General features: G+C 43.2%; 1 protein-coding gene across 1 annotated transcript in view; it reads right to left on the minus strand.

Annotated features, from left to right (window-relative positions):
- Positions 1–610: 610 nt before the first annotated feature.
- The window catches only part of PRDM10 (PR/SET domain 10), an 80,444-nt gene continuing 53,571 nt past the window's right edge, over positions 611–27,483 (minus strand). Inside the window, exons 9-21 of the mRNA XM_003795902.2 lie at positions 25,739–25,856; positions 23,192–23,321; positions 22,462–22,704; positions 16,952–17,299; positions 15,194–15,349; positions 11,533–11,712; positions 10,667–10,777; positions 9,064–9,264; positions 7,847–8,161; positions 5,938–6,078; positions 4,883–5,057; positions 3,500–3,603; positions 611–1,371 (exon numbers count right to left, since the gene is read on the minus strand). Coding sequence (XP_003795950.1) covers positions 1,168–1,371; positions 3,500–3,603; positions 4,883–5,057; positions 5,938–6,078; positions 7,847–8,161; positions 9,064–9,264; positions 10,667–10,777; positions 11,533–11,712; positions 15,194–15,349; positions 16,952–17,299; positions 22,462–22,704; positions 23,192–23,321; positions 25,739–25,856 — 2,426 coding nt within the window. The 3' untranslated portion in view covers positions 611–1,167. The remainder of the gene's footprint in view (positions 1,372–3,499; positions 3,604–4,882; positions 5,058–5,937; positions 6,079–7,846; positions 8,162–9,063; positions 9,265–10,666; positions 10,778–11,532; positions 11,713–15,193; positions 15,350–16,951; positions 17,300–22,461; positions 22,705–23,191; positions 23,322–25,738; positions 25,857–27,483) is intronic.

Genomic DNA, 27,483 nt, shown 5'->3' on the forward strand with positions numbered 1-27,483 from the left:
TTTATTTTTCCCTTAAGTGTAAAGTTACTTATCTTACAAAAAGGTCCAGATAAGTTACATTAAAGTTAAAAATGTTAAATCAGAAAGTCCACCTTTCCATCCAACTTTTAAGGAATGTTCATTTTAAGACAGCATTAAAAATGCTAAAATACACTGAACACTGTGAGCAGGAGTTAAATGTCCACATGGTAAAGGAATTCATCCTTTTCCAACAAATGGTAAGTGGATTCTGCAAGGCAGGGGACGGTTTCAGTATTTTGTGTCTCTGTCTCTGAGTGTATGTGTGTGTAGTTTTAGTAAATTTTTCTTGGTGCTAGTATCTCTTTCTTAATACAACCACAACCAGAGATGGCGAGGCAAAACTTTAACGTAGGGATTTAAATTCCGCTGACATCAAGCCATCTTTTCTCTTTCAGGGAGTTTACCTAGTAGGGTAATAAAGTAAGAGCAATCAGCACATGAAGTTCTCACCTAATCTGCTGAGGGCTAGCATCTGTAGAAAGCACCATCAAAAGCCCAACAATAGTTTTGCAAAATAGTTAAGTTCTTTAAAAAAATCAGCAAAAACAAAAATTTAGATGAGTTTTGTCTTCAGAACATCACTGTCAGACTTTTATTTCATCATTTTTATTTCCTCCTTCAGTAGGATCCCTTTGTTAGACTAAAAAGTCAAACTCACAAGAGAAAGCAGTTCTGACCTAACACACGCCCATAAAATGTCCCTTCTCCTTTGGTGCCATGGCTTGGAATGAAGGAGTCCAGTAACCATGGACTTGGCACATCCTTTCTCCACCTTTGGTACGAACACAATATGCCGCTTAATATTTCCACAAAGGAAAAGTAAGGCTTACCAATGTTTTTTTTGTGTGTTAAAAAAAAACAAAAACAAAAACAAGAGCAAGGCAAAGTTTCTCCATCCTGAAATCTACTTTCCCCTCAAAGATCTCCATTCCATGGCAAAAACCTTTAGGGTCGGAAGAGTCAATTTGGTAAAGATGACCTTGGCGAAATAAACCCCAGTCGGTGTATGAGTGCCGAAACGGTAGTTTCCAAACTCTTGAGTGAGTAATAAATCTTTAAAAAAGAGTTGTAAATGTCGTAAGCTTTCAGATTTATGAGTGAGAAAAGACATGATGGGGCTGCTTGATTCTAGCTGGAGGAGCCAGGTCACGGCTTGGTGATGTGCACCTCGCTGCTTCCGTTCCCGTTGGTGGTGGTGGTGATGATGTACTGTGTGGTCTGTTGTTGGCTGGTGGTCTGGGAGTCCAAGGAGTCATTGTGCGCAGATGGCTGAACCTGGACTCCACTGGCGAGAGCAGACGTTTGCTTTTCCTCCAATTCTGGCTGACTTTCTGATAAAACATAATGACCCTACAGCAGGAAGAAAAGGATCTTTAAAAACATGGGGCCTAGGAGGGAAGGTGGAGCTACTGGGGGAGAAGAGGGGAGAACATGCAAAGAACTGTCACAAGGGGACCCCAAAATGGAATCCCGGAGACGCACTCCCCCGAGGCGTTAGAGAGGACAGAGCACGGCCTGGTCACGCTAACTGCAGAGGTGACACCTTTGCTGTGGTATCAGACGTACAGGGAAGAGCTGCAGGTACAGAAACGCATCGTGGTGGTAACACACATGGCAAAGAAAACATGTGCTATTACACGGCTCCTAAGAATTTGGAAACTCAGAAAAGACTATTATCTGGCAATTAAATCTTAGATTAATACAGAATAGGTCAAAGAAGAGATATTTAAAGCCTCCTTAAAAGGGCAGAATGGCCCCTAAGAAAGGTAGTTGAAATCAGTGGTTCCCAGACTTCAGAATTTTAAAGATCCAACACAGTTTAAAATAGTAGATGGTCCCCAAATTTTATTTTGCTAATTTATCACTGAACAAGCATTTTAATACTCAAGAGTATAAGAACAACAAAATCTTATTAAATAAAGCCCCTTACATTGAATAATTTACCTTTATTTTCATAGAGCTGACACATTTTAATATTTCTCATTTTCCCTCTGATCATGTACACTTCTTCCCAGACATGTGGCTGGCTATTTGGTTAACATATTTAAAGAAAGAATTTATCAGTGAGAAGGAGAATAGGTCAGCTAAGAATAAGAAGCAAAGGAAAAAGATGCCCCAGCGGGGGAATTCAGGGGGATCCTTTCCCAGCAGTGTCCAGAGGAAAAGCCACAGCCACAGCCATCGGCTCAGCCAGGGCCGTGTGTCCAGTCCTTCCCTACCAAGCAACTCTGTGACTAGGATTTGCTTTCCCCTCGGGTCTTCCTTTGCGGGGGGAAGGGCCTGTTCTCAACATAGGGTCCATGAAACCCCCAAAGTGTACAATAAATTTGTGCACATATATATCATGGTGGGGCAGGGAAACATCCTGGGTTCTAATCTGGTCCTTACTTGAGTGAGTTCCTGGCCACAGAAAGCAAAGGTCAATGAACGGATCCCACAGGGAGCCGACGTGACGACTCTATTTTACATTACTTACCATTTTTATTGACAATTAATAGGGCTTCTCTGGATTGATTCATCTCTCCTACATTTAGTTAATGTGACCTTGTGTGCTAAGAAACGGGTGAACTCTCAGGAGGCTTTTGTTAAAAATCAGGTTTTTGAGGCCACTAGATGACCAAGATTCCCTCGAGGACCCCTGGAAAACAGCCTTCCCTTGGTAACATCCCAATATTCCTTAGCCACATTTCTTTTTTCCTTCCAACTTTATTAAGGTATAATTCACAAATAAAAAATATAAAAATAAGTATATTTATAGTATACAACATGATGTTTTGAAATACGCATATTAACACCGTAAAAGGATCAAATCAACCTGGTTAACATGTCCATCACCTCACAGACTTTTTATAAAGTGAGAACAATTAGGATTGACTTAACAATTTCAGTATACAATAGATTTTATTAACTATAAGTCACCATATTGTACATTACATCTCCAGAACTTATTCACCCCTGAGTAATTCAAATTTATGTACTCTACCTTGTAATACTTAAGAGATAGGCCAGAACAAACCAGTAAAGATAAAAAACAGAGGTAGTAGATAGAAGCAACGTTGTATCTGCCCAACTTAAATATAACAAGAGAATTTATGGCAATTCATGTGGGGCTGGGTGAGATGTTTAAAATAGCTCTGTAATTCATTCATTACATTATTCTCTCCCAATCCTGCTGAGGACCAGCAGCCTTGAGGACTTGTAACCTTTCCAAGAAGCGTATAAAAATGTGCTCCCAGGGATGGCTCTAGCATCGTTATAGTTATTAACTGAATAGACACTTAGGGAGCCACGCGCCATAGTCTAGCCTCCTGGGCAGGGTATTGAAGATAAAGTGACAAAGACCAAGACTCAGCTTTCAAGGAATTCATCATCTATTGTGAGAAAACAGAGTAAACTAATCACTAAAAAATAGACAGTGACCGGGTGATAACATGGCATCAGGGGAGAGGAAAGAAACCAACGGAGCAGCACAGCTTACCGGAGTCACTGCCTTTACTTGGCCCGTGGTAACTGGGGTCGCCACACCACTATCTGTAATCACAAACTGACCTGGGGGAAGTGTCATCATTTGGATCTCAGATGCTGAAAAACAGAAAATATCCACACTTCATTGGTCTCAGATTTAAATACAAGTTCTAGAAACTAGGTATACCTAACGCCAGTAACCACATTCCCCACTGAGGCATTTTCCTTGGAGTTGCTTGCTGAGAAGAGTCCCACGGTGATGTGATCTTTCCATCTCCGATAAGAATTTTTTGATAATGAAAGCATGTCTGGCATTTTTTCCTACTAAAAAGTTTCAGTTCCAGAATCTTTTCTCTGGGTTAGAATGTTAACTCATGCCGTTATTACTACAGGTATGTTCAATCACTCCACTTTCTTTCCCAGGAATTAAACTGAGTAGAAAGGTCAGTCTATTTAGCTGTATTCTACCAGTATTTACTATGAGTAAGAGATTTTCCCTGACTGGAAACTAGACTCAGCCCTCACTGTGACCACCAAGGTTTGGAACCAACTACTCATCTACCTGTCTCCTCCATTAGATGTGATCTCTTTGAACCAAAGGCTGTCTTGAGGGAAGACAGCACAGAGGGGTGGGGTTCAGCTACAGAGTTCCAACCCCCACTTTCTAGGGACATCTTTTGGACAAGTTAAGTGTGCCAAAATTGCCTTATCTGTAAAATACAAAAAACTGTACTTATCTCATAGACTGTTATGAATACTGAATATGATATATACGGCTTAGAATCATTCCAGGCTTATGGTAGGAGTTTAATGAAAGCTGGCTAACATCATTATTGTGTAGTGGTCCTGATATTAATGTTAATCTTGGTACAGTCAGAGTCTAGTACCATGACTGATATGTGGGCGTTCAATAGATACTGGTGGAAGCGGGGAGAGAAGGGTGAGGGGAGGGGAGGGTAAATTCACACCTACTGGGTACGGCGCACACTATCTGGGTGAAAGACACACCTACAACTTTGATGCAATCTGTACAAAAACAAAGCATGTAAGCAAAACGTGTGCACCCCTTAATATTCTGAAATTAAAATATATATAGGCAGAGGGATGAATCATTACCATCAACATATCCTATACCCATCTATCGTACTACTTAAATTACCTACCTATACTTCCTACAGCAATATACCTAACATTTCAGGAAATGTCAGAATCAGAGCACTGCCCTGAGCTTTGTCATGAAACCCTTTCAGTACATGCACTACAGAGTGTAGAAAATGGCCCATTGATACTTTAAACTCAAAATCTATCATCAAACTGATAAAATCATGACACAGGACTGCAGACCCTCCCCCATGACCTAGACAGCATCACCCCCTTCCTCCCTGTTCTTACTTACAGTAGCCCCGGAAGGAATTCCAAGCGCTGGGCAGGTACGAGTGCTGCACGGAGGAGTTCTGCTGCGGCTGGGGCTGCAGGGCCTGCCCCTGTGCAGAAGAACCGCCCTGCATGTGAGAGGGGCTGAGGCCCTGCTGGGACTGCTGGGCAGAGGGGCTCAAGGGCTGCCCAGCTACCTAGGGAGGAAGAGAAAGCAAGAGCAGGGAACTGTAAAATTCTGATATAGTTAAGACTCATGAACAACTCAAGAAACTAAATCAGACAAGTATGGATTATGACACTGAGAGGGTCACCGCTGTGATTAAAGTTATTCCCATTATCCCACGGGGGGGCGGGGGGGATCCCACCCAGGTGGTGGAGCTCAGCATAGGTACATACATTCAGCCACCGGTGAAAGGCGGAAGCTCCCAGCCTGCCATGCCAGGCCCTCTATAATCCAAACTACCTGTCTGACTTTCTTTCCAAACATCATTTCCTACTAGTAATCTGAACAGAGTAACTCAGTTTTCTATAAACAAACCACAGTTTCCCATCTGAGTCTTTACTCACAATGAGCTAAGGAGATCATGATGCCTTCCCCCAACCACCATGTCAAACTCCTACCCCTCTTTCAAAACCTAATTCAAAGACCAGCACTTCTACAAAAATTCCCTGCTGAACATGATCTGTCCTCTTTCAACTCCCATAACTTATCTACATATCTCAATAACAGACTCAATCATATAAACACAGTAATATGTCACAACACAGTAATACTCCACGCAGCCACTTTTCTAAATCAAAGAAGTCAGCAAGTACATTCAGAATGGGAAGCAAAGGCCAGTGTTATCTCTAGAGCGTCACAGCTCAGGGCTCCCTTTAGATAGATGAAGCCATAAGGTAACAGTGTCTACAATACCCACATGAAACTGGACTCCTCAATTAAGGTCCCCAAATAATGATACCTCAATAGTTGAGGAAACTGGGTCCCAGAGATCATGTCTTCTCACTTATGACCGTAACTGTCATGGTCCCTGAGGCCTTATCAACTTCTCAGTAGTCGATGGAGAAAGGTACCTGGGATGATGGCGGGGCTGAGGCCGTGGCCTCGCTGACCTGGATGTGCTGCACCTGGATGGCGTGTTGGGTGTAGGCCTGAGGGTCGTGGAGCTGCCCAACATCCACCGTGGACTGCTGAGACTGGTGTGGGGAAGTGGCCTGGAGGGAGGAAAAACAGACCCAGAAACCAAACACATATTGATTGAGGTAAAGTAAATTCTTCCAGAGAAAAGTTCAGTTAAAAACAACACCCCAGGTCGGCGCCTATAGCTCAACCGGCTAAGGCGCCAGCCACGTACACCTAAGGTGGTGGGTTCGAATCCCCAGCCCGGACCCGCCAAACAACAATGACGGCTGCAACCAAAAAAAATAGCTGGGCATTGTGGCGGGTGCCTGTGATCCCAGCTACTTGGGAGGCAGAGGCAGGAGACTCGCTTGAGCCCAGGAGTTGGAGGTTGCTGTGAGCTGTAATGCCACGGCACTCTACCCAGGGGGACATCTTGAGGCTCTGTCTCAAACAAAAAAAAAAACAAAAAAACAACACCCCAGCAGAAACGGAGGGAGAGCAAGAACTCAGACCCAGTGCTGTACTCCCAGGCAGCCCACGCTGCAGCCCAGAGGAGCGGAAAAGACAGTGGGAAGAATTCTGCCTCAGGATCACAAACTGCTAATGCCGTAATTTCTGGAAGAGGGAGAGGGAGGAGGGAATATAGCTCCTGACAAGAAGCTGAATGAGAAGCTGGCAGGAATCAAACATTTCAATGAAATTTAATGACTTACCTTTTATTAGTTACAAGAAATCAAAGAAGAGAATCTGCTTTTAGTTTGTCACTATTAACCCACTAGCAGAGCAGTTTCTGACCTTTCGTGTATCTTAACATATCTTTAAGAATCTAGCTAAAGGACAGGCCCTTTGTCCAGAACAGTGTACACATGCATCATGTTTTATAGCCCATTTCGTGGGTTTCATAGATTCCTCCAAAAGCCTAAAGTTAAGAACCCTCTTTAAAAAGGGGTGGGGGGAGATAAAAGTCAATGACAGTAGCAACTTCCAATTTCCTCCTCCCGTGTTTTAAATTTTCGGAGACCAAATGATTTAAAAGCAACAAGTTTGCCATTTGTGCTTTGAGTACACTTCTCCTTAGCATAATTAAATGCAACATCACTTCCAGGGGGATTCCTTTGTTTAGCCCCTTAATAACCAAGGTGCTGACCAACATTCAGGATTGAATCAAAAGTATTCTTTCCAACCTTTCACTGATACATGTGTGTCAGTAATTCAATGCTCAGGTATGGACTTATCAAACTGGCTCGTTATCAGGTAGCCAACCTGAGAGCTGAAGGTTAAGGATTCAGAAGAGGCTCAGAAAGAGGTGTCACCAGCACTGTCCTGCAACAGCACAGAAGGGGACTTTTTTGGAGCCAAGGTTTCACTTTGTCACCCAGGCGAGAGTGCAGTGGTGTGATGACAGTTCACTGCAGCCTCAAACTCAGGGCTTTAGCAATCCTGCCTCAGCCTCCTGAGTAGCTGAACTATAGGCGTGCACCACAATGCCTGGTTAATTTTTTTCATTTTTTGTAGAGATGGGGTCTATGTTGCACAAGCTGGTCTTGAACTCCTGGCCTCAAATGATCCTTCTGCCTTGGCCTCCCAAACAAAATGCTGGGATTACAGGTGTGAGACACTAAACCCCACCTGGACAGAAGCATCTTACACTGCTAAATCCAGGGGCCTCACCAGCCTGGGGAGGGACAGGCTGGAGACACATTTTACAAACGCCCAAGCCTCAGAACGTCCATGCAGAAGTACATTCTGTAGAGCCCAGGTCCAGCTCTGAGAAGGGGGTGGTTTGGGTTCCGGCTACCAGACTGGCTAATGGCAACATGGCCTTCCCAAAGGTAAACAGAAACAAATGCTAAGCAGTACCGGGGCCACCTGCACCACTTGGAGCTGTATGTGCTGCGGCTGCTGCAGACCAGAGGCCGACTGCGACACAGGGATGTACTGAATTCTCTGGTAGTCCCCTTGTGGCGTTCGGTAATCCGTTGTTAAGGTCTGGGACAGTTCTGTCATTGCTTGGGTGAGCAGGTCTGTTGTCACCACGGTCTCTCCAGTGGCACTGTCTGTGGTTAGAACAGCTGGGGCAGCACTGATCACAGCAGTTGTCAAGGGTGTGTGTATGGTGTTAGGGAGCTGGGCATACTCTGGATGCTTCTTCCGAATGTGTTGGACCATCTTAGTCTAAAAAATTAAGGCAAAACCCAAAATTAATTACCACAATTAGTTATTTTCAATTTTCCTCCTAATCCCTCCAAAGGGATTTAATTTCTGTTTTTGTCTTTTTGAGACAGAGTCTCAGTATGTCACCTTGGGTAGTTTTAATTTCTGTTTTTGTCTTTTTGAGACAGAGTCTCAGTATGTCACCTTGGGTAGAGTGCCGTACCATCACAGCTCACAGCAACCTCAAACTCTTGGGCTTAAGTGATTCTCTTGCCTCAGCCTCCCAAGTAGCTGGGACAGGCACCTGCCACAACGCCTGGCTATTTTTTTGTTGTTGTTGTCATTGTTGTTTGGCAGCCCCAGGCTGAGTTTGAACCCATCAGTGCCCTAAGCACTGAGCTACAGGCACCGAGCTGTAAGTTTTTTATTTTGAGCCTTTAAACAAAGATCAGAGCAACACTGATTCCCTGGCTGCAGTCTGCAAAATGGCACAATGTGGCAAAAGGGGAAGGGGGGGACTGAAAGTACAAACTCCCTGATCTGCACCGTCAGGCAAGGTCCAGATCCCTGCAGCATCCTCCACCCCACCTCCACAGGGGGAACGACCCCTCATCAACTACCACCCCAGTTCCTATGTAGCTCATCAACCTCGAGCTCAGGACATTCACCCGAGGCATCCACAGGCCAGGGGAGAAGGGAGGCAGCCGCCTGCTCAGGCTAGCAGATGGCTCTAGCTCCGGGGAGGCCCACGGTATTCTCGTCCCTTCTTTCACTGTGGGCCATTTATACACACTGGGATGCCGTCTCTTTCAGTCCCCTTCAATTCAGAGGAGCCCCACAGGCCCTGGGGATGAGAAGCCATCTACCCTTGAGTGATCCATTACGTAGCCCTTGGGACCTCCGATAGTCAGAAAATCCCCTACCTTGCTGCTGTACTGCTTGGAGCAGTGGGGGCAGCAGACGGGCGGGGTGGCGATGGTCCCTGTCAGCTGGGTGTGGGTGCTCAGCATGGGATCTGGCTCCCCAGGACCAGCAGGGCGGAGCTTCCGAATGCTTGGTGGGAGCTCAGCTCCTGGGTGGTTCTTCAGAATATGAGCTTTACGCTTGCTGGCACTTTTATAAACCTGCAATTCAAATGCTTGGCCATGAGAGGGGTACACAGTTCTGCTTTCTTGCTTAAAGCAAATTATCTTAACAATTTCATCATAAGAAAGTGGGAAAAAAATGGTATGCAGTCCAAAATAAAACATAATTAATATGCTTTACCCTAAAAGTTTAAAGACATACAGACATAGAAAGAGAATTTCTTTTTTTTTTTTGAGACAGAGTCTCAAGCTGTCACCCTGAGTAGAGTACCATGGCGTCATAACTCACAGCAACCTCCAACTCAGGCTCAAGCTATCCACCTGCCTCAATTTTTTCTATTTTTAGTAGAGACAGGGTCCCGCTTTTGCTCAGGCTGGTCTTGAACTCATGAGCTCAAGCAATCCACCTGCCTCAGCTTCCCAGAGTTGCTAAGATTACAGGCAATGAGCCACTGCACCTGGCCTCTATTTTTTTTTTTTTTTTTGAAACAGAGCCTAACTCTATTGCCCAGGCTAGAGTACAGGGTCAGCCTAGCTCATAGCAACCTCAAACTCCCAGGTCAAACCATCCTCTTGCCTCAGCCTCCTGTGTAGCTTTGACTACAGGTGCCTGCCACAATGCCCAACTTATTTTTCTATTTTTACTACAGATAGGGGGTCTCCCTTTGCTCAGGTGGGTGTCAAACTCCTGACCTCAAGTATTCCCCCGTCCCCCCTGCTGCCCCTACCTCAGTCCCCCAGAGTGCTAGGAATATAGGTGTGAGCCACGGTGCCTGACTGAAAGAGAATAGTTTTTTAAGACAGTTTATCCTGCAAGCTGTCTGTGAAAGCTCTCATGTGTGTATGTAGCTGAATACTAACAGCCAAAGAATCTTCCAAATGGCAATTTTAATAGCAACTATTACCTCCAGTGAGGAATCTGTGTTTAAAAAATGTTTCTTACTTTAAGCTGACATAGGTACATTATATAAGAAAAAAATATTATAACAAAATAATAAACATATATTCTTTTTCCTTTTTGCAACTGCACAAAAATAATGGAATACAGTAGTAGAGTACTCCACCACCAAAAAATAAAGCTTTTCATAACTCTTTGATCTTCTAGAAACTGAAAATCTACCATATGTTTTAACAAGTAATATAATAAACACTCTCATTTTAGAGCTTAAGAATTTGCAATTCATTCATGTAGTAGGCACTTGGTAACAACTCTATTCTTGTGGAACAAAAATCACAGAGAGAAGAGACAGTAAGGAAAACAAAGTCAACTAACTCTTAAGAAAAAAGCTGGCTGACAATGAGGCTGCACTTCTAGTCCTTTCTGATCTGAATGGGAAATGAGTAAGGGAAGAGTAACTGCGGGATTCTATCATGGCCGTGTGTTTATAGATGCAGACAAAGTGCCCATGCGAGGCGCTGGCCAGGAGAGGTCTTCTTTTACCTTATCACAATACTGACAGAAGTAGTCCCGGTTGGGCTTTATGATGGGTAGAGTTAACTCTGGCACCTCTTCTATCTTCATATCTGGGTGTCTCTTTGATAAGTGATTCACCTGAAGTGAAAACAAAGAACAAATGAGAAAAAGAGACCCTATTACGAACAGAAGCTAACACATGCCTCTGACCATGACGGCGAGCAGATGAAATTCTCTGAAGCCCCTGAACAATAAAGCACTTGGTCAGAACCGGTGTCACCAAAGCATTCACAGTCACTGGGAGCCGGAGTTGACAGTAATTCAGCAAAGAATTACTGGTGAACTGGGGCACTGGGAACCCCATCAGCAGTCCCTGCTGTTTGGAAAATTACACGAGTGTGAATTTCTCTGGTGGACTGTCCTGACGCAAACCTGTTTCTCACCATTTAATGCCCTGACCTTACTGAGAACACTGAAGAAGATTACAAGCTAAGGCTCTACACTTTAAATACTGCTCTATGGCTTTTCAGCTCCTGGCAGAAATACATTCTGCAGCTGTAACACGGCCAAAACGAGTGGAGAGCAGAGAAGTGGCTGTCAGGACTGGTTCTGCCGACCTGGGCCACGTACCCTGCACAGATGGAAAGGTTCCTTCTACTGTGTTTGATATTGGCAGAGGGGGGCATAGAAGGAGACAGTCAGAGAGAAGGCAAAGACCCTACCTGAAAATGTATCTGAGAACACAAAAAAAGAGGGAAATAAAATTAGACAACAGCAAAGAGACTGATGAGGTAAAGAGAAAGAAAACTAGTGATGGAAGTGGTGGAGGGGGCGGGCGGGGAAGGAGAGAGGGACAAACGGGGACAGTGTGGCCGCTGTCCCGTCCCACTGACCAGCATGCCGCGCCGCCGGAAGCCCATCATGCACAGGCGGCACTTGAAGGTGAAGCTGTCGTAGTCTGTGGACGTGACGCGAGGCTTGAAGGTCTTGGAGCGGCTGATGCGGTCGGCTTTCTTGGCCTCCCTCTCAGGGTTGTGCATCCTCTGCATGTGTTCCCGCAGCTTGTCTTTTCTCTATTTGGAGAGAATTTTTGAAAAGGGGGTAAGTATAGGGGTAGAAAGTTTTTATAAAAGGAATAAGGCAAATTAGTATTATTGGCTAATCTAAATAATAAAGTTTAAAAAATTTAAAAACCAATACAGATCAGCAGTCAACACAAAATACCAAAAGGTGTCTGGGTTGTTGAAGCGCTGGGACATAGGAGGGCATGTCCCAGTGACTGGGAATAGCTGGTCACAGCAGGGAAGTGCATTCCAGTGAGCTCACCATTAAATAGGAGAGATACAGACTGACTTTTGAAAAGACAGGCTTTGTGGCAGTGGCTCACTCCTCCAATCTCAGCACTCTGGGAGGCCAAGGCAGGTGAATTGCTTTACCTGGGGAGTTCCAGACCAGCCTGAGCAAGAACTAAACCCCGCCTCTACTAAAAGTAGAAAAACTAGCCGGGGCATTGTGGCAGGTGCCTATAGTCCCAGCTACTTGGGAGGCTGAGGCAAGATCACTTAAGCCTAGGAGTTTGAGGTTGCTGTGAGCTATGATGATGCCACAGCACTCTGCCAGGACGACAGAGTGAGACTCTGTCTCAAAACAAAAAAAAAAGAGAGGGAGAGAGAGAGAGAAGAAAGGCTTTGTATTTATTTGTATAGAGGTAATTAAGGATAGGTGGTATAAATTTAATACTGAATTGTAAGACAAACTGATAATGAATGATAGGTAATGTTAGATTTTATTTTATTTATTTATTTATTTTTGAGCCGGAGCCTCAAGCTATCCCCCTGGGTAGAGTGCCATGGCATCACAGCTCACAGCAACCTCCAACTCCTGGGCTCAAGCGAGTCTCCTGCCTCAGCCTCCCAAGTAGCTGGGACTACAGGTGCCCACCACAACGCCTGGCCATTTTTTGGTTGTAGCCATCATTGTTGTTTGGCGGGCCCGGGCTGGGGATTTAAACCCGCCACCTTAGGTGTATGTGGCTGGCGCCTTAGCCGCTTGAGCCACAGGCGCCGAGCCGGTAATGTTAGATTTTAAAAGCCATATATAGACTCAATTTCTACACATTTCAACAAATATGATATTCTTCTTAAACCCAAATAAAGTTAAGAATCTCTGGTGCTGCCCTCAGCTCAGCAGGTAGAGTGCCAGCCATATACACTGGCTCTCTCCACAAGCACTGGCCCTGCTCGCCAAACCCCATGTCCACCATCAGGAGCAGTGACACGGTCCTCTGAGGACCACAGGAGCTCTCCTTCCTGGGCCCCCTGCAGCTAGAAGTGCCTGTGTTCCCAATGCCAGGTCAGTGGCCGTCTGCCCAGCCAGACAGTGCTTCTGCAGGTGCATTAGACTTCCCTAATCTCCCGACTTCTCTTTTCTGACCCTCAGTGCTCTATCTTCTCCTAGAAGTAAGTTCTGGGTCATTTACGAAAATCCCTTATCCTATAATCCTCTGCATCCCTGCTTGAACACTGTCTAAAACATACTGGGGTGAAAATAAAGGAGAAAAGAGAAGCAGAAACATTTTTAAAAAATATTCCTAGGTGTTATAATGATATCTGGTACAAAATGAAAAAGTAAAACAAGCTGACTGGATAGGATGGACAGATTGCCAAACAGCATTATAAGGCAGAAATCTTTATTTATTTATTTTTTTGAGACAGAGTCTCACTCTGTCACCCTGGGTAGAGTGCCACGTGTCATAGCTCACAGCAACCTCAAACTCTTAGACTTAAGTGATCCTCTTGCCTCAGTCTCCCAAGTAGCTGAGACTACAAAGACTACAAGTGCCTGCCACAATGCCCAGCTAGTTTTTTCTATTTTTAGTAGAGATGGGGTCTTGAAGGAGAGTTGTTTAGGCTGGTCTCAAATTCATGAGCTCAAGGGATCCACCAACCTTGGCTTCCCAGAGTGCTAGGATTACAGATGTGGGCCACTGGAGCCAACCCAGAAATCTTTTTTGATATAAATCAATAAGAAAAAAATTTAGTCAGGCACAATTGCTCATGCCTATAAATCCTAGCACTTTGGAAAGCCAGGATTGGAGGAATGCTTGAGGTCAGGAATTTGGGCAATCATGAGATCCCTGTCTCTACATAAAATAGATAAATTAGCTATTGTGGTGCTGGGTACCCGTGGTCTCAGCTACTCGAGAGGCTGAGGTAGGAGCATGGCTCTAGCCTAGAGGTTTGAGATTACAGTGAGCTCAGGTGATGACATTATTCCACTGCACTCTAACTGGGGCAACAGAGTAAGATCCTATCTCAAAAAAAAAAAAAAAGAAGAGAAGAAAAGAAAAATTAAAAACAGAAAACCCAGATCGTTATATTTTTATATTTTTTAATTTAGTTCTCTGCAGAGCTCTAAATTTTGTTACTATATATCAAAAAATCACCAATATCATATTCTATATAATACCACAGTTTTGTTTTTTTTTTTGAGACAGAGTTCCATTTTGTGCTCCCTTGGTAGAGTCCCCTGGTGTCATAGCTCACAGCAACCTCAAACTCTTAAGCTCAAGTGATCCTCTTTCCTCAGCCTCCTAAGTAGCTGGGACTCCAGGCGCCTGCCACAATGCCTGACCATTTTTTAAAGACAGAGTCTCACTCTGGCTCAGGCTGGTCTCAAACTCCCGAGCTCAGGCAATCCACCCACCTCAGCCTCCCAGAGTGCTGGGATTAACAGGCGTGAGTCACCGTGCACAGCCTTACCACAAATCTTAAGCTTTGAAAATTCTATTTCTCACATTTTAGGTCTTTGCATTCCACACAAATACACCCAGAGTTTTCCCTTCCTGCATCCATTTCTGATTGGTTTCCAGCTTCTATGACAGTACGACCCACAGTCATATTCAGCAGAGTCGCCCTCTCAACAACATTGCTACAGAATTATTTGATACCCCCAATGAGGCATATTTTACTATTTTCACATCTATTTATTTACTTAACTCCGAGTCTCCTGCAACTTTCTGCTCAGCTGCTTCTAAATTCCAGGAGGCAGGTTCATGATACTTATTATTTTTTATTTTAATCCTTGAAGTCATTAACATTCTCCAAAGTAGTCTAAGCCTTCTCTGGGTCCTTCTGAATTCTCACCTCCATTAGATGAGAGTCTGGCTACCTGCAGGCTCAATTACTTGCTCTTACACATGTACATAATAAGCGATCAATAAAAATGTCTTGATTTGAATGGTAAGTAAATGTACTGGTCTCCTAGGAATTTTCAATAGCAATTAAGTTCCACTAGTCATTATATATTTGGATCCTTTTAAGAGATGCATTATTACTCTGTTCGGAGATTTTAATTAATTATTTTGAGAATTTAAGCTAGGTAAAGTTTTCGTCCCTGAATTTTGCACCTAAGTCAAACAGGGGCCCAATGTGCAGCTCCAGTCCAGTTCTTCAGAAGTGGGTAATAAACTGATGAAAGGAACCAGAACGTGTCCTGCGCTCACGGTAACTCCGGCGCCGTGAGCACCGCCCCAGTCGCGCACCAGCCTCATACCTTAAATTGTTTCCCGCAGGTGGAACACAGGAAGTCTTTGCGGTCCGAATGCCTGAGCATGTGCAGTCGCAGTTTGTCGGGGCGGCAGAAGGCCTTGTCACACTCTGTGCACTGATAGATCTTTTCTGAGTGGAAACTGCGCACGTGTTTTTTCACCTGGAGGTAAAAACCAGTGAAGTCAGAGAGCGCTCTGGGCACCAAAGGAAACGGCTTAGACACCTATCGAGCACTAGGGGGCGCCCGAGGCACGCCACGGGCTGTCCTGGACCTGTTGGAGGAATCCGACCAGATGTGACAATTGGTCCCTGTAACACACCGTCCCTGTCACAGAGAAAGAAACTTAACGCCTAAGAAATCCTCATCTCCCAGATGAGTTAAAGACTTGAAGAAAGAATGCTTTCTTGTGAAACCCCGATCACATGGAGTCCCTCCTTTGTTTTATTAGAAGCAATATTCCACTTAAATTGTTTTATAAGTAAAAAAAAAAAAAAAAGAAAGCATTCCTTTCCTTTGGGTTTAAATAAATCTTGCTAAAAATGATGTACAGAAAGACAAAAAATAATTTTTCCTCACTTTTCTCTGTCCTTAATATAGCCCCTTTTACTAAGTGATTTTTACATCTTCCTATAAAGCAGGTTCAGAAGAATTAAAGGCATGAATTAAACAATATAGAAAATATTTATGAACGTGACATAATGTTGGTGTCATTTCTCTTTAATTGGCTCTTATTCCCCTTACTTTTAGATAACTTAAATGAAGGAATATGGCTTCTGAACTCTTTTAGCCATATATGTCCCATGAAGAAGGGTTGTGGTGGAAAGTTAAGCAGTGAGTCATATGGAAATGTTCCTGGGCAGGCATGATGCCTCACACCTTTAACCCCAGCACTGGGGGAGGCTGAAGCAGAAGGGTCCCTGGAGACTAGGAGTTGGAGACCAGCCTGGGTTTAAGTGACACCCAGTCTCTAAGAAGAAAAAAGTATAATAATAACCTATTCCTAAGAGAGTTTGCTTTGTTATTTTTAGAGTTTCTTTGGTCATTAAATTCTGCCTTAAAGCAACCCTTCTGATTGTGTGAAGCGAGAAAATTGCCAGGCCTCTGAACACTAGCAGAACAATGATTAAGTCCTTATCTCTTGTCCCTTTGGTAATTTTAAAAAAATAGTAGTTTCATAAGATATTTAGTATTCTCTGACTAGCACAGAAAAATAATAACACTTGAAGTCCAAATGAAATCGTGAATATTCTGACATTTACTTTCACCATTTTGCCCCTCCCAGATTCTACAGGGAGGTAGTCAGTGCTGGAGACAAGAGTATACTATAAATCAGCTTTCCCTTGCTTCCTTGCACGGCACAGCCTTAGTAAAGCAAGACAGGAAACCACAGGGGTAGGGAGGGGATATTTCCAGCCTAGGAATTGGGCAATAGACTATGTCCTCTACAGACTGTGTATATCTTGTGAGTAATGGATACTGACGAAGATTAAGAAAGACTTTTTAAAAATTACAACAGATCTGGGTGTTTACTACTTGTAATATAACTTAACTATCCAAATGCTAACGTCTGATCTGGACAATTAAGGATTATAATTATCTTTTGTTTATAAAAGTTTGATTGAAGAAATATTGTTCTCATTGTAAAGTTGTTGCAAAGAAGGGATGACACTGCAGATAGGAGGCAGTCTCAGTTTTCCAGAAATCGAAGTTTCTTTTACCATAAGAGGAAAGCAGACGGGAATCTCAGTGGCCGCCACTTACCTGGATAAAATCTGGGAACCGTTTCTTACAAGTTGGGCAGGTGAAGTAGCCATCGTTAATATGAATGGCCACATGATCTTTCAACAAATCAAGGCGGTCAAAGGATTCTGGGCAAAAAATGCAAGAGTAGGTCTTCTGGTCGGAGTGGAGCTTCATGTGGCTCTCCAGAGACGCGCTGCTGATGAAGCCCTTGTTGCAGAGGTCGCAGGTCAGCGGGCAGTTCCCTTCCCGCCCGTGGAAGCGTAAGTGCTGGTCTAGTTTGTCCTTTTCACGGAAGGCCTTCCCACACTGCAAACATTTAAAAGGCCGGAAGGACTTCCGAATAAACAGATGCTGAAGAGCTGCATTCTGAAAGACATACACAGACGTGATTATTCAGTGAGGAAATTAAAAGTTCAAGTGCATCACACTTTTAGAGAGAAAGAGAGGATGATCTCTCCAATCACAGACTTCCTAGAGAAGTTAAACTCTAGGACACACACAGAGTTGAAAGATTTGTTTGGTGAAGACACTGAAAACGAAACCATCCCCAAAGTTCATCTTGAAAAGACAAACTTGTGTGTGGGTGTTTTTATCTCTATGTACATGTGTTTTCTTTTGTACTTTTATTTCTTTTTTCTCCCTTTTTCTATAGAAAGTCATTAATGTGTTTTCTTTTGAAAGGATTGAAGTAACATTGAAGAAAGTGTTTCTCATAGAAGACAAATACAATAGAAACAAACCCCAGAATGGAATGGGATAAAAATTAAAGATCTGAAGGACAATATGGGGGGTAAGTCACTCAGGCACGAATGAGCTTGGATCAAGTCAGCCAAACATTACTTGCTGAAGTCCTTGAGAAAAAGAATTTGAAGCTTGGTTCAAATGTTCAAAAAAAATAATAATGTTAAAAAAAACTGAGGAATAGTCCTTGCCAGGGACAAGGTGCAGGAGGAAATGGACGTAGGGTTTCTCCTGGGGATGATGAACTATTCTGGAATTAAATAGTTTAATGGCTGTACAGCTTTGGGACTATTCTAGAAACCATTTTGTAAGAGTGAATTTTATGCTTTTATGTGTATTATAAATCTCAATTTGGGAAAAAGAACTGAAAGGAAAATGAAGGAGTCAGATTTGTGTGAATGTGTTTGTTCACAAGACAGAACCACGTATCCAAAGTGGAGTATATGCATTTCATCACTTCCTACTTAGAAAATGCAGAGGGCAAAGTCCCAGTGCAGCTAAGTTAGTTCTACTGGTTAGAAGGCCATGCTAACTCAGTTAAGCATACTGTTTTGTTCCCTGCCTACACCAGGCAATTTTGCTTTCTGTTTTCAGTTGCAGATTGCACTTCTAATGCTGATTAGCCATCCTGTAAATTCATGCAATTGTTATGAGGAATCCGAGTGAGAGAACATGGATACTCAGTGCAAATCCATCACCACTACTGGAAAAACCACTCATGCTCTGGAGAGAGCAGATCGACAGAATCATCTTTCACACAGAGAATACAGAATCAATATTTTAGTTGTGCTATAATGAAGACTCATTCATCAGTTCCTCAGAACACTAAGAGAAAGCTCTAGAGACTGATGAGGGGGGAAAGCCCTCAAAAAAAAATACCTGTGAATAGGTCTGCCTACGTAGCTATCAGGGAACAGTAACTGAAGCACTAACGGAGACCTCACTGCATTATTTGTACGACGAAAAAGTACAGCGCGAACAGCACTTAAACTCGAATTTCAAATACTGATAAGCAACAACTTCTAAACTAAATTTAATGTGAAATGACCATTTGGGGCAGAAAGTAACATAATTAGCTTTTATTTAGTGAGCTTTCTGAACATAGTTACTGTACAACGTAACGTACAGACTGGAAAATGTCTCTCAGGACTCGTCTAATCGGGCCAGGAGTAAGAACCGTAAGATGCTGCCTACGAATCTACACTGAGCAGATAAACAGCAATTCTGTTGTCTTCCCAGGGCGATGGGGGCTGCTTCGGGGAGTACCTAATATTTCATTCTCCTCTGTCTCTAGATCCCTTAATAACCTGCTTAGCTCAGAGGAAGTCTTCAATAGTCTGAGAATTAATGTAATATATTACACATAAAACTCAAAAAAAATATCTCCAGGTCTTTTCGATAGCATCTGCAGAGACCTTTAAGAACAGACCTTTTCCAAATCAGCCACAGAGCTTGCTTTCACTTCCTCACACATGACTTAGCAGTCACCTACTGTTTTTACTCTGTCTAGATAATCTTTTACATAAAAAGCTGTTACTACTTGATCTACTTTCAAAACTTTATATAAATATTGCAGATAAACAGATGCCCTTCTGAGGTTTAAGATGCATGATTCAGAGTACTTTCGCCGTGTAAGAATCGTTTCTTTTATTTAAATGCAGTGAAGCGTCCAAGGACAGACACAGGCACAGGAATTGATTTTGGCCCTACTACAGACTCCATTTCTTACTTGGCTTTGTTTTGGTCCATTATGCTAATCAGTCTTCTGTCATCTCTGATTAGCATGAGTACCTTGAGAAACTTGATTTAAACTGAGCGGCCACCTGGCTCCACTTTCCTAGTTCTGTTGACAAACCTTATCATCTTGGCAATTTCCAGGGAGCCCTGAACATTGTCTAACTACTCAAGAACTAGAATGTCTTTCTCTGATCTAATGATACGAATGTGATCCTTATAACACAGGTATATAACTGGTGCTGTTTCTACCCCTTAAACCATGTGTAGGCCGTTTCTACTGTAAGGAATATTCTGTAGCTCAGAGCCACAGTTAGTACACATTTCTAGAAGAAATCATGAAAAACGGTGGAGGGAGCACATGAATCCATTGTGTTTCTTCCTGTCAGTCAATCACACCATCTATGTGTACATCAGCTACTCCAGGGACATCAAAATAGCATCACTGCTAAATTCTGTTATTCAGGATTCAACTCATGTTGCAATGAATTCTGAGAGGACATACTCTCTGCAGATGAAGACTATAAAATGTTTCTACAATTTGATCTTAATAGCAAAAGGAACCTAAATTATTGATCAATTTCCACACTATTTCAATCCTGACACTAAAAGGAAAACAAACAATTATGTTTATTGTTGCTTTAGAGTTCTGTTTTGGTTTGGTTTTTGAAGTTTTTTGGCCAGGGCTGGGTTTGAACCCACCACCTCCGGCATATGGGACCGGCACCCTACTCCTTTGAGCCACAAGCACCGCCCCAACTTTAGAGTTATTTTTCAAATTTTTTTTTTTTTTTGGCCTAGTTTTTTTTCTGCTCAGCTTTCAAAGCCTTTTGTGGGCTAGCTGTGCCCGGCACGGCTCACTCCTCACCATCCTTCTGCAGGTGCCCCATGCCAGGCCAAGTTAGTCTGCACTGTCCCGTAAGCATACCATGCATATCCCTGTGTCTGGGCCTCTGGGACTGTGGCTACCATTCTCTGGAATGTTCTGCCTTCCTCCTGTCTCCTTTTCAAGGACCAGTCTTAGTCTCACCTCATCCAGGAATTATCCCAATTCCTCCATCCTTCTTTTTGGCCTTTCATTCTTCCAACTTTCTGTAGCAATTTCAAGAGATCCCTTTACATTTAACCCTTACATGTAAAGTACCTTCCTGTTGACTACTTGTTTCGACTATAAGCCCCTAGAGTGCACCTACCACCGTGCGGAATACACAGTTAGAACTTAAAACCACTGCATGAGTCACTCAATGGTTTCAGTGCTGGAAGGGACCTTGGAGATCACTTAGTCCTACCCTTCATTTTGTATCTGAGGAATCAGCAGCCCACGATTTACTCATTGATCTGTTTGCAAATAAATTAACATTATTCATTAAATTGCATTTACTGTGGCAACCAAATTGTAATTTCTACCAGGATTTAGTAAGTACAGGTTGCAAAAAACAGCAGGTCAGGCAAACACTTAAGTGACATTCTGTTATGGGAAACACAGGAAACAAACCTACCTGCAGCTCCAACTGAGCAGGCAGCATTAGAGGAGAGAAAAATAGTTACATTACCAATTGGATTGGAAGACTTCCCTTCAGTTGGTCATTACCAACCTGGATAGAAAAGATGAAAAAATACATAGCCCTACTTCTTAGAATGTGTGAGAAGAAAGAAACAAAATAGCTCAACTAAGACTGACCTCCAAAAGCCACATACACACGGCTCTGGCTTTGCCATAAGAAACCTTCTAACAAAACCAGTAACCCAACTCATTCAGGAATACAAATACAATTATAGCTAGACTGTACTTGAACGCCTGCGACTTCACTATAACATGTGGGCTTTAGTTTTTTCTTTCAAATCTAGCAAGCCATTTCTCTGAACTTGGTGAAAAATCAAAATGGCGAAAGCAGAAAAGACAGTAATTGAGCAAGAGAAGGAAGTATAGACTGAGAAACAAAGTAGAATGAGACGAAGATATTAATTCATAGCTTTTTTCCTTTCTGGTCTATATTTCTATAGGTTTACATATCCTTTTGAAAAAACATACACTGAGCCAAAAGTTTTATATACTTCAATCACAAGGCCCTCATCAAGGCTTTTTAACCTCGGAGCGCTTACAAGTCCCTCAAAGCTATCATATAGCTATCAATATTTGAAAGTATTTTTACACGAGGGCATGGACTAGACTATTTTTCAAGGTCCCTTCTAGCCTACAGGCAAATAAGAAATCCAAAATAAACATAAGCTAAAATGATCATGCATCTAAAAATCATGACATCTGAGAAGTTAGAGTCTTTTTCATCTATGTATAAAGTACCAATAGAAATCTCTATGTGCTCAGCTGCCTGTCAAGTCATTGTTTTTTATAAGCACACTCATCACACAAAGCCATTTTGTTTTCCACACTCAAAGGCTGTTTGTGAAATAATAAGAGAAAACATATCTGAATTGGAAGTCACAGAAGCCCTGCAGCCACACGATCTGAAGCCAAGACACAGGTCACAACACGCGAGATATTGACCGGTTTCCAACCTAAAGCTTTAGCTCAAGCTGTCCCCAGGTGTGTGGATTACACCTGCCCTTGTCAACCTGGACGGAGGTCCCTGTGCATTGATGAGTAATGACACTTGCCAGTCTCCCCTTGGAAACCGTAGACAAGCAAATTTAGTTACCTAAAATTAACTTGAGAGCTAGGATCAGGCACACATTAGTCTGTTTAAAATATAATGGTTACAATTAAATGTGTTCATTTCTTCATCTCCAACCTGTGAACTTCGAGATGCACACAGCTACCCTCCTTTAAGGACACACGTGCTAAGCACACAAGCTGCCGAAAGCCAGGCTCCTGCGTGACTACTAAATTGACAGAGTCTAGGACCAGCCACGCCGGCCTACCTGGTCATAGGACATAGAGACGTTAATAATTTCTTCCAAAATTAGGGGACCGAGCACGTGGCAGACTACACGCAAGATTCCAAAGCGGATGGTGGCCAGGCGTGAGGACAGCGCGGACCGGCTGCGGGCGGGAGGAAGCCCGGCGGCCCCGAGCAGCGCGCGCGCCCACTCACCCGGATGCGCTTGGCTCTGCGCATGTCGTCAGCGGTCAGCGCGCTCGGGGCAGGCACCGCGCTCTCCTCGTGCTGCGGCTGCACGTGCAGCGTGTGGGTTTCCGGCTCAGGGTCCAGGGAAGACTGCGAGTCCTGCGGCAGCTGAGGGATTGGGATGCTGCTCTGCTCTGGGGGATCCAACCCGTTCAGAGTAGCTGGTTCAGCCTCATCAAACTGTTCCTTTATGGGAAAATGCAGCAAGTCCTGAAATTTGCAATAACCTGGGATTATTTTCCTGCCCAGACAGAGGTCAGCGCTGAAAGGAAGACTGTCAACTCGGATTTAGAATTGCCGCTTATTTCTGAATGACTAGATTCATAATGCTCAGAAAAAAATACCCTCCTTCTGGGAAAGTTAATTAGGTAACTATGCACAAAATGCAAAAACTATGAGAAATTACAGACCAGGAAAGATGGAAACCAGGAAAAGATGGAGATACAGGTTTTTTGGAACATCAATAACTTCGTTGTTTAAGCAAAGCCCACCCCAGGTATCTCGGGTCAATTTCAAATCTTCATGAAGGGCAGCAAGTTGGGGTTTTCTTTGGAAGTTAAGACTTGAAAATACATTCTTTTGCCATCCTTCAATCACACTTTAATTAACAGGCAGCAACGCTCTAATAGGAAAGGCCTGTTTTGACATCGAGGAAGGGACCTGGGCCTCTAGGGGAGCTCTGTCCGGTCCCCAGTACCTGTGTCCCATCGTCACTCTTTTCCCCATTTTCACTGGTTATTTCCAGGCGGATAAATTTTGGAGGCCGCCCTGGACGTCGACCTGGACCAAAGCGCCTCTTGCCTCGTCCTCTTCCTCTGCCTCTCGTTCTGGGGACAAGAGATTGGGTTACAAATCATGGTGTTATTTAACACTCCATAACAAAAGTGTCCCGAGTGATCCCGACTAAGCCCAGATTTTGACGTGTTCTGGCTGTCCTGCTTTCCCTGAGTCTTTGCTCTAATGGAAACAACTGTTTTGCTACTAGATGCTTTCTGAATGTCTCCTCTTTGCCCTCCCTATCGCTCAAAGAGATGTCTTAAATTATTCTGAAGAAAAGAAGTATAAAAATTCACAGCTTTGACAACATCTTACTTCTGAAATGATGTAAGAACTGCAGATAGGACAGAACCTGCTGCGTCTTAGAGCGTGTCCCTGTCCCCAGGAGACATCATCTAAGGCAAGCTACGGCCATACTCCCTCTCCTCTGCTACCCACACCTCATACTCCTCCCAAGCAATGTGGCTAAAATTCAAAGAACTTTCTTGTTTTATGATAAGCTTCTGAAAAATCAGAACAAACTTCTGATTACATAACATGCATTAACATGATTACATAACATGCCTGTAAACATCAATTAAATTTTATCCCTTTAATGTATTTGTAACACACAAAAATTTCTTTATGAAAGAGACCCAGAAAGTATGTCATGCAAACTTCTTTTAGAGTTGGGGGGGTGTATAATATCAATTATATCATGCTTTATCCTTCCACGCATCTATTCAACAATTTAACAAATATTATATATATATTTTCAGGAACTTCTAAAAGATTCTTTCTGATGGAGAATTCTGAACCTAGGCAAATGCAGAGAACAGCATGATGAGCCCAATGTACCTATAACCCAGTTTCAACACTGATCATCAAGTCATGGCTGATCTTCCATCAATATCCCCACCAGTGCCCCCACCCCACACACACAGCTTTGGAGGAAATCCCAAACATCATTGTATCTGTAAATATTTCAGTATGTGTCTCTAAATCATAAGGACTCTCTATATTATGGCCACAATACCATCTCACACCTAAAAAATATCTGATAGTATCATATCTTGTCAAAATTCAAATTTTCCTAATTATCTCAAATATCTTTCAAAAGCTGGCTAACTGACATTTTATCTATTTTGTATCAGGCACTGTGCTAGACTCTAAAGACATCCAGTTAAACAGGATGGATTTTAGAAGCAGCAGGCAATAAATGCAGAACCACAATACAACGTACAAAATACCATGAGCCGAGTCTTAGGAATGACTTAAAGCTCACTGTGCCCACTGGCCCCATCCTGAGACATTTACTCTTGTGGTCATACCCCAGATCCTAACATCCACACGAACCTTTATTCCCCCAATTCCATGCACAGCCCGCTCTGACACTATCTCTCTCTCATACCCAGATCAAGAGCCCTTCAATGTCGCTAGAATCTCCAGGCCAACCTTCCTATCACTCATGTGTGGTCCTGGATCCCCTGATGCTTTCCCTCCCTTTTTTCCACGCATAAACTCCAAAGTCACCTACTATGATCACTCCCTAGTACACACTCTCAATTCCCAGCCCCACTGCTGTTCCATTATTTTCTCTGTGCACTGTCTGCACTTGGCAAAGCCATGACCATGCATGGTCCAATCCTCAGCCCACTCTGCACCAGGCCGACTGCCGCTGAATGAAGCTGCAGAACAATACCCAGCCATGCTGGTGGTCTCACTGGCTTTCCGTGACCATGAACTTCAAGTGAGCACTAATGTTGCCGGCAATTGTATGGTACTTCCCTAGAATGTCCAATTTCCTATTTAGCTGCTATCCCAGCCTGTCTCCTCTCTTTCCAACCCTCCCTTTAAAAGTTTGCAACTCTATATCTGGGGCATTGGTACTACCCTTTCCAAACAACCCTTGTTCCTCACCTGAACTGTTGCAGTAACTTCTGACTGGACTCCTTATCTTCAGTTTTACTCTAAGCTAACCCGGTGTCCTTTTTATCCAGAGTGATCTTTTAGAATAAAGCCCAAGTTTCTTAGTGTTACTCATAAGGCCCTACCTGGTCCAGCCCCTGCTCACTCTATCCTTTAAGATTCTCCCCTCATTTACCTTTTTTATAGAATAGAATTAAATATATGATTTAGTTTGATAAAAGAATCACTGCTGGAAAAAGTCTGAAAAGCAGAGATGTAGATTATTTTAAAGATACATGCTATCTCAAATGTGCCTATTTCAGAATCTCTAGTTAAAAGAGAGGTGAGAGGACCTCCCATTGCTTGGCATTGGTTGTGTTGGAAAAGGGAAAATGGTAAGTGAAAGGCAGGAGAGAAGAGAAATGACAGGACGTCTCTCTCAGCATCCCACCTGGTCCCCTGTGCACATACATATGCTCACCAACACACGTGGAGACACTGATTTGCTTACACACAATACATACAGAAATGATTCTGAGCCTTCGAAAACTATGCTGGGGCCATTCCCCTTCATCTATACCTGCTAAACACATCCAGTTTCTCATCATGAGAATTAAGATGCTGCTGCAGCTGCTCCGAGCTTATAAATCGGCGGTTGCATTCATAGCAGGGCCAATTCTTCTCTTGCTCTCGAAGAACTAGTCACAAGAGAGAAATTATAAAGGCTGATGATCAATAGACACCAATCAAACAGAAATGCCTGCCATCCCCACCACTCTCACCTCACTGGCACCCACGAGTTCACAATTAGACAGTATCTGCTATTTGCATTACCGTTTTGTCATAAAAATCAAAGGTTAAAATTTGGCAAAGAGTTATTTTTTTAGGATCTTATTTTCTGGTACATTTATACAAGACATCAAAAGAACAAACACCTTTATACCACTCTCTTCCTCCCCTAAATACATAGACACACACACACACACACCCCTCACCACACTGGAAAGACAAAAAAATACTACAAAAGAAATCTGCATTCAGATAACCTAGTGATTCAGACCCAAGTTTTATACTCTGAGGGTTTACTTTCCCACAAATGACTGCAAAGTCAATGTCCAGTATAATCACTTTAACAAAATGTTCAGAAGTATCTAATAAAGTATTTGCATACCAAATGATCTAGCAATTAATTCCACTCCCTCCCAGATGGACACCAACAGAAACGTGCACACATGTTCCCTAAAGTACGTATGTAAGAATGGTTATAGTAACACTCTTCAAAATAGCCAAAAACTAGAAGCAATTCTGTCGTACAATAAAAAATCTGGCTGGTTTTTGTCCCTGGATGCTGGGAGGTAATGCCTAAATCACTGGAATTTCCCAAGTAATATGAATGTCTTTGTTATTCTGGGTGGGCCCTTCACCATACTCAAGTTTGTTCTAATGAGATGACTGAGGGTGAGTGGGTTTTGCCAAAAGCCCAATGAGGTGATTAGAAGACTGGGGCTTTGAACCAGGCCATATCAGCCTGACCTCCCAGAGGGGAGGGGAAGAGGATCAGGAGCTGGTGATTTGAGTTCATTCTCCTGCCCAGTGATTCAGGCAGTCATGCCGATATGATGATACCTCAATAAAAACTGCAGACACCAAAGCCCAGGAGACGGTCTATGGTTGGTAATTGTATGTCACTGATGTCAGGATGGAGACACATCCAGAGGCTGTGGAAGCTTCACTCTGGGACTGACCCAGAACTCACCCTACCTCATCTCGTCACTGGGCTGGTCCGGAAGCTATCTTTTATGATAAAACTGTAATTGTTAAGTACAGTACTTCTCTGAGTTTTGTGAGTCATTCTGCTGAATAATTAAACCTGAGGGGCTACTGGGAGCCCCTGTGTTGTAGGTAGCTGGTCAGAAGCATGTGTGGCTTGGGAAGCACAGAGTTTGCAGCCAGTGTCTGAAGAGAGTGAAGGCTGTGCCTTAACCTGTGAAGTCTGACCTCATTGTGGGTGGTCAGTGCTAGAACCGCACCTCACAAGGTCTACAGTCAAATGGACAAATGACTCGTTTTACATTCACACAAGAGAACATCAAACAATGGGAATGAGGAAATCACAAGTATGTACAACAATGTGAGTGACTCTCCCAAATACCACGCTGAGCAGAAGGTGCCACAGACACAAAAAATGTACGTGTCATGTGATTCTGTTTATCCACAGTTCTATTAAAAGCACATCTTATGTGTGGCACTGGAAGTCAGAAGAGTAATTATACTTGGGCGTGAGAATTAGAAGGCACAAGGGACTTCTAGGACACCGGTAATGTC

The sequence above is a fragment of the Otolemur garnettii genome, unplaced genomic scaffold (assembly GCF_000181295.1).
Source record: "Otolemur garnettii isolate 467f Iridium unplaced genomic scaffold, OtoGar3 scaffold00097, whole genome shotgun sequence".
Taxonomy (NCBI): Eukaryota; Metazoa; Chordata; class Mammalia; order Primates; family Galagidae; genus Otolemur; species Otolemur garnettii.